The 7,500-nt window shown below is 31.1% G+C and overlaps 2 protein-coding genes across 5 annotated transcripts in view; one reads left to right on the top strand and one right to left on the bottom strand.

Annotated features, from left to right (window-relative positions):
• The window catches only part of LOC124429280 (protein PFC0760c-like), a 7,335-nt gene extending 1,442 nt beyond the window's left edge, over positions 1 to 5,893 (bottom strand). The window contains exons 1-5 of the mRNA XM_046974343.1: positions 5,622 to 5,893; positions 4,872 to 5,086; positions 366 to 4,522; positions 201 to 265; positions 1 to 51 (exon numbers count right to left, since the gene is read on the bottom strand). The exon at positions 1 to 51 is cut by the window's left edge and continues 718 nt beyond it. Of these exons, the coding sequence (XP_046830299.1) occupies positions 1 to 51; positions 201 to 265; positions 366 to 4,522; positions 4,872 to 5,086; positions 5,622 to 5,704 (4,571 nt within the window). The 5' untranslated portion in view covers positions 5,705 to 5,893. The remainder of the gene's footprint in view (positions 52 to 200; positions 266 to 365; positions 4,523 to 4,871; positions 5,087 to 5,621) is intronic.
• Positions 1 to 7,500, top strand: part of LOC124429283 (acanthoscurrin-2-like) — a 40,696-nt gene that overhangs the window by 24,927 nt on the left and 8,269 nt on the right. For 2 of the 4 annotated variants that reach the window (XM_046974346.1, XM_046974349.1), the window contains exon 1: positions 6,434 to 6,682. The exons of the other annotated variants lie outside the window; for them this stretch is intronic. The gene's annotated coding sequence lies outside the window, so the exon portion shown is untranslated. Of the gene's footprint in view, positions 1 to 6,433; positions 6,683 to 7,500 lie in introns of those variants that run through there. 4 annotated transcript variants of the gene reach the window in all.

Raw genomic sequence — 7,500 nt, 5'->3', positions numbered from 1 at the left:
ATGGTCAAAGATTTTCTTGCCTTAAAGTTCGTGCTACGATCAACCTCCATACTGTGCAAGTTTACATGGAAAATAAAGAACAGATATTATTTTTCTCTCTTTCAAATTCATTAAATAAAATAGAAAAAGGACGATCAACGTATTAAAAGATTTTTGAATGGAATAATAAAAGTAAACAAATAAAGAAATAAAATACTTACAATTTTTTATCAGATTGTGGTGTATTTTCAATTATCTCATCGTCGCTAGAAATATCTTCGGCATTCTGTAAGAGAGCAAAAAAAAAAAAAATATATATATATATATATATATATAAGAAAAAAAGGAAAGAAAAAGTATTGGAAATAGCAAACAAGCAAATCTACCTTGTTACGAAGATTTGTTCTTTCTTTCTCGTGATTTTTCTTGGATTTCAATGGCGTTTGCAACGAGCTCTCTAATCTGTTTTCCGAGGACAATGTTTTTATATTTTCGTTCGACTTTCCTAAACTTTGCAAATTGTCTGTACCAAAGAGATCTTCTTCGAGAGCATTGAGTAAAAGTTGATGCTGTGTTACGTCCAATAGAGAATCGTAATCGCACGTATCCTTTTGTTCTCCTATAATTTGACCTTTGTCATTATCATTCTCGTATTTATCTTTCCCAGATATCATCAATGTTGCCCTTTTATTTTCGGCTTTTTCTTTACTCGTTATAATATCTTTTTTAATCGAATAATCTTTTTTATTATTTATAATGTATCTAGCGGTTTCATTCTCCTTGTTAGAATTATTGAAATTTTCTATCAATGTATCATCATCATCATCATCATCATCATCATTATTATTATCATCATCATCATCATCATCCTTCTCCTTAAAATTTTCTTCCATTTTACTGTCATTTGAATCGGCCAAGAAATCATTGGTCTCTATGCAAGATGATGTCGTTAATGGTATAGAATATTTTTTATCTTTATTTAATAACTCTTTGGTATCGCCAATGAGATTTTCATCGGTAAAGAAATTCGTAGTTAAACTATTCGTTATGATCTCAATCTCGTTCGAACGATCATCAATCTTTTCCATCGATCGATCTACCTTAGTTGTAATCTCATTGTCATTCATTCTAATTGATTTCACTTTATCTATAATATCATTGTTCAATTTTTCAGGTTCTTCCTTTTCAGGAATTGTTTTAACAGGCGTACCAAAGTTATTCCATGAATCGAAAACAATACTTTGAGGAATCATCGTCATTGGTTTATTCGATATCACTTTGGTACTCTTTAATTTTTCTAAATTATCTTTACCGATGGATCTCTGTGACGTATTCAAATCATTACACCAATCATTTACGATTTTGTTAACGAAATTATCGTCATCCGAGTCTTCTGATGTTATACGTTTTTTCTTAGAGGTTTCAACTTTTTTGTCGTCTATATTACCTTCGATATTTATCTTTCTCTTTCTTGCTAAACTATTATCAGAGTCTGAACCCTCATTGGCCATCAATTCTATTCTCTTGTAATTGCCTTTTGATTCGTTCAACGTATTACTCATCATTACTTTTTTATTATCCATATTATTATCTGACTGCAAATTGAGTACATCTTCATTATGATCTTCGACATCTATTCTTCTCTTTTTTCTAAGACTATTATCAGTATCTGAACTCGAATTGATCAACGCTATCCTCTTGTATTCATTTCTCGATTTTTTATTATCCATATTATTACTAGATTCTGAATTTAATGATATAATCGTAGCATCCTCGTGATTTTTTCTTATTTTATTGAGACTTTCGTTAAATCTTATGATTTGAGTTAGATTATCAATCGATTCACTATAATTCGAATCATTATCATTGCTCGATCTTTCTACTTCTCTTTCACTTTTTATTTTCTTAACATTATGAACAATTAATTTTCTTTTATCCATTTCTTTATTAATTTTTATCGAAGTATCATCCTTCCTTTCGGATTTCGTTCCAAATTCCGATGGTGTTGATTCACGACAAATCCTTAATTTTACGGGTAGAATTGTATCCGTCATCGATTCCAAATTGAGAAACTTTAATTGCGAATCATTTTCCGGTGACATCATTCTAACGATGCTCGTTATCACAGGCTTCGAACGGATACCATTTTTATCAATGGTCCTTAAAGGGACTTCATTCGCACTCTTGGATATATTTATTATATTTTTCTTCGCAGATTCGTCAACGTTGAATTTGACGTATCGTTCGTTGCAATCTACTACATTGACAGTTTTATCTTCAGATATTGGTTCTTTCAATGAAACCAAAAGAACGCCTAAAGAATCTTGAGTAGAATTTTTCGAGGAACATTTTATATTTCTTTCTTCGATCAATTCTATCGGATAATTTTTAACATCCTTCTCGACGATCAAACTGATCGAGGATCCTCTATTATCTAAATTGCACGCTTCATCCAACGTCTTATCAATTACCAATGAATCCTCCGATCCTTGTAAAGTTATCAAGTTAATATTCGAATTATTTAAGAACGAACCTGATAACGTATTAATAATAGATTCTTTTCTAATAGGTCCGAGCTTATAAAATTTCACCTTTCTTCTATTTTTAAATACCTTGCCCAATTTATTGAACGGTACGATACGCGTTTTCTTATCGTCCCTCACGAGAGAATTCGTGATTAATTCGTTAGGATCATTCTTCTCTTCCGTAACGTTTCTTCTCCGTTCATCGTTATCATATCTTGGATTAACATTGTCAATGATTTCGTTAACGGTAACACGTTTAAACGTGTCTTTGGATAATTTATTATTACGGTTCATTTCTTCCATCAAATTGCACTTGACATTCGAGAATTTTGATATGCCAGGTGATATTGCAATATCGTTAGATTTATTGGCGCACATTTGATTTTTCTTCAATGACAGCTTCGACATAGATTCGTTCAATCTTGGATTTTCATTGACTTTGATCGGTGTACGTACATTCCTTGGGGATAATAAAATTTGACTGTTACATAATATATCATAACGTTCCTCGAGATTAATCTTGACAGGTGTAACTTTACGTGGCGATTGTTCGACGTTAGAAAAATTTATTATCGTCTTAGAATCGTCACGTTTCTTCAATGACAATTTCTTCTTCGAAATCGTTTCTTGATCCTCTTGATCCTTTTGATACGATTGATACTGATCAATTTCATGAACGTACGTAATTTTATCGGAATTACTCGTTGTAACACCGATGATGTCATTCATTTGTTCACGACGCAAACTCATTATCGGAACTCTTCCTTCCTTTTCCAACGAGATAAACGACGTATTTTGTGATACTTTTTGTTCGTCTTTCTCATCCATTTGGTCGTTCGAAAAGGATATATCGTGTAAGATCGAACACGAGGGAAATATTCGATTATCGTCATCTCGACGATCAATTAAATTTATTGATTCGTCATTTTTATCACGTGACGACGTTACGAATCCTAAAATTCCCGTGGACGATTTACGTCGTTGTTCCTTCCTCGTCATTTTTTTCCCAAGGAATTCATCGGACGTTCTAGTCACGAAACCGCTCGTACTTTGTACACTGACGTCCAATGATTTTAATTTCTTCTTTTTCGTACGCATTTCTTTGCCAAATTTAACGACCCTATTCCAAGTTTCTTTAGTCGTATTAACAGATCCCAATTGTTTATTCGAATCTATTGGATCGATATTACCCGTTAAAGAATTTTCTCCATGGGAATTTTTTTTCAATGATTTTTCTACATTCGCACGTTCCTTTATTCTCGCGTGAATCATTTCGTATTTCAATTTAATTCCCGTAGAATCGTCCTTGATTTTTTCCTCGGGAAACGATGACCGTGTTGTTGCTTTCCTTTTGTATCCCTTACCTCTTCCATTATTCGTGACTCGAGATTTCATCGAATTGAATGATTCTAGCTTTACGTTATCTTCATGTTTCTTCGTCATCGAATGTTCCGATTCGTAAGACAACTTTTCCACTTTGATATTACTACTGGACGACATCAAGGATATACCAGATACTACGGTAGCAGTGTCATCTAAACAATTGTTTCTCATATTGTTAGGACTTAACGTTGGCTTTTCAAATTGTTCAGCGTTGGGTAAATTTTTCAACCAATTTTTTATTCTCTTCTCTTTCATAAAGCTTGTCTCGTCTTTTGTACTTAGATTTCGTTGGGGCGAAGAGAGAAGTGGATAAACTCCGGATAATCCATCGGTCGATGAACTTCTCCTTTCTTTTCTTTTATTTGCGTAATCATTTTTCTTAATTGTATTATTCTTATTATATTTTTTACAGGTATCATTTATTTTATTTGAGATATCTAGACGCGAGGTACATCCTTCTTCTTCTTCTTCTTCTTCTTTTTGAACAATATTCTTTTTCTTAAAGAACGACGAAATCTTTTCATTATTTTTTCTTTCTTCAATCGTTTTCGTTGAGCTCGATGCATTGTAACATTTAGAACTTGGCGTGGCGTAACCTTCCCTCGTGTTACGCGGATTTTTTTTATAAGAGAGTACTGTAACACACGTTTATTCTTATTTTAGTTTTATAGAAACAAAAAAGGAGACAAAAAAAAGAAGAAAAAAGAAAAGTAAATAAACATAGACCAAAATAATATATATATATATATATATATATTAATAGAATCGAAAAGAAAATTCATTTATATTTAATTAAAATAATGATAGAATTATAAATCGTATAATAATGTATCATTCGTGTCAATTATGATTCATCATTAATTTTTGAAAATATTAAGAATCTATGTTCATTTGTCATAGACTTGTAATATATATATATATATATATATATATATATATATATATATATATATATATATAAAATATTCTTGATTTCTTACTTACTGTCTATATTTACATCTTCATGTATAGCATGTACAAGTTTTTCGAAACAATTAATACACTTTTCAGTATGCTTGTCCTTTGAAATACTTCGTCTTTGAAGACCAGTGTTACATAGAGGACATTTAGTATTTTTCTGACTTAGTACAGTTCCTATACATGTGCGACAAAAAGAATGTCCACATCTTGTCTTTACGGGTGAAGAAATCATATCCAAACTATAAGAAAATCAATAATTATATATCAAGTTATAAATGATTTATTTTTATAAATATAGAAGAAATATAAGTGACAATTCAGTTAATATTACAAAGAATATACTTTAATGTATCTATAAAGATATACAAAGATCAGTTCTTTGCATATACATTTTAAAATGCATAAAAACTATTGTAGAATTACATATATATATACATATACATATATATATATATATATATATGTATGTATACAATTATCAATCCATTACAACAATATAATACACGTAATAGGAAATGAGCGTTATCTTATCAACAATGTCTTTTTTAACCTATGATCTAAGTGACCAGGAAAAAAGAGAAAAAATATTAAAAAAAAAAAAAAAAAAAGGAAGGAAGAAAGAAAAAAAGAAAGAAAAGATAAAAATCCAATAAATAAAACATCAAAAATTACGTTTATGACGATCGATAATCGTGAAAATTTTATCGACAGTCATTCTCGTTCCAATCAATTTATTTTATTTGTTTTCTATTAATATGACAGAAATATGCTTACCAAATTCTGCATTGTAGACAATTATGAATAGACTTGACTGCGTCGTATAAAATGTCAATGGACGCAATTTGATCCTCCGTCATTTTCTCGATTATTAAAATGTAATAGGAACTAACAAAAAAAAAAAAAAAAAGGAAATATCTCACTATCCAAACATCATTACATATTTGATTTCACAAACTCGTAACACAACCTATACACCTCCATTTCATCCTTCTTCGTCAAGGAGTAGTTTTGGGTCCCTTACGTTATATGACAATGCGGAGTTTCTAAATTTCACCGCAACACGTTTGTAGCGCTGCGAATACAAGCTTAGTATTATTTGAGAAATTCGCGGGGAATAATTAATTGAGATATTTAAAAGAAAAAAAAAATATATATATATATATATACAAATTTAATTTTCCCGACAAATAAATAAATTCATTTGTTTATCCATTTGTTATTAATTCCAATGTAAACTTTTGATACAACGTTGATTTGTTGTATCGTTGTAATAAAAAAAAGTAAAAAAATAATTAAAAAGCAAGGAAAGAAAAAAAAAAGAACAAAAAAAAAAAAAAGAAAAAAGAAACAAAAAGGAAAGAAAACATTATTTTCGCGAATATTTAAAACAAATCCAACGAACTATTCGAGATGAATCATCATCGATCTGATATCGATCGTTCGATATTTGGTGGGCCCTTTCCATCATCGAGATTTGGCGGGCTCTACTGCGCATGTCAGGCCGCCATTTTGTGACGTAGTACTTCGTACACGAGAAGGTAGGGGTTACGCAATAAACCGGTCCACGAGTCGCGTCAGTCCTTGTTGATATGTCGAGCGGTGATGTAGTGTCGGTAACGTCTCGTGCTCGTGATCATTATTATTAGTATTAATATATAAAAATAGATCGTTTCGCGTTTTATGTATCATTTTATTTCTCTCTTTCTCTTTTGTATTTTATTAAAGGAAAAATACATAGGACGGAAGAATAAAATCTTGTCTTTTTTTTTTTTTTATTGGTATCCCAACTACGAAATATGGCGTCTTTTTATTTCAAGGACGAGTGCATAGACCAGGTATTCGTTTAATTAATTTCCTTTTCTTTTCTTCCTATCTTTCTTTTCCTTTTCTTTTATTTTATATATATATATATATATATACACTACTACCTCTCTTTACAAACTTAGAGCAGAAACGGGGCGCGAAAAAGTTCCTTTCGAGAACGTAACGCGTTAGCGATGCTTTTCATAGGTGCAGGCAGGGTTTAGAAATTTTACAATAGACAATGGGTATACCGTCGTCACAAAGCCCACAGCGGCCATGAATATAATCTTGCCGTTGACTACGATTCGAACTGACGTGCTTCATATTTAAACCCATTTACAAGTTGCCGGAAACGTGACGACCATGTATATGTGTGTCTCACTGTATGCGTCGCTATGTGCATATGTGTGTTGTTATATGTGGACACACCATACCGCATCTCAGAAGCGAATCAAGACCCTGACTACATATTAAAACGAGGGTTTAGTGGCTCTAACAATTCTCTGAGCTCTCTGGAGGCAACTATATCTAGATCGATTTATTATTCCTATCAACGATTCTATGTATATTATAGCTTATCATTCGATACCGTTCTATGAGAGAGAGATAGAGAGAGAGAGAGAGAGAGAGAGAGAGAGAGAGAGAGTATATTATTCAGTACATATTTGTGTACAACTATATTTACGTATTCGTCGTATATATATATGTATGTATGTATGTATGCATGTATGCATACAAAACTATTATATACGTTATAAATTATATTTCGATATAATTTGACAAAAATATTATTTCACATATATTTACCTGTATTTATATATTCATTATTTTTATATATCTCTCTATATAT

This window comes from Vespa crabro, chromosome 15 (genome assembly GCF_910589235.1).
Source record: "Vespa crabro chromosome 15, iyVesCrab1.2, whole genome shotgun sequence".
Lineage (NCBI taxonomy): Eukaryota > Metazoa > Arthropoda > Insecta > Hymenoptera > Vespidae > Vespa > Vespa crabro.
Note: the sequence above shows the minus strand (reverse complement) of the source record. Positions and strands in the feature narration are given on the sequence as shown.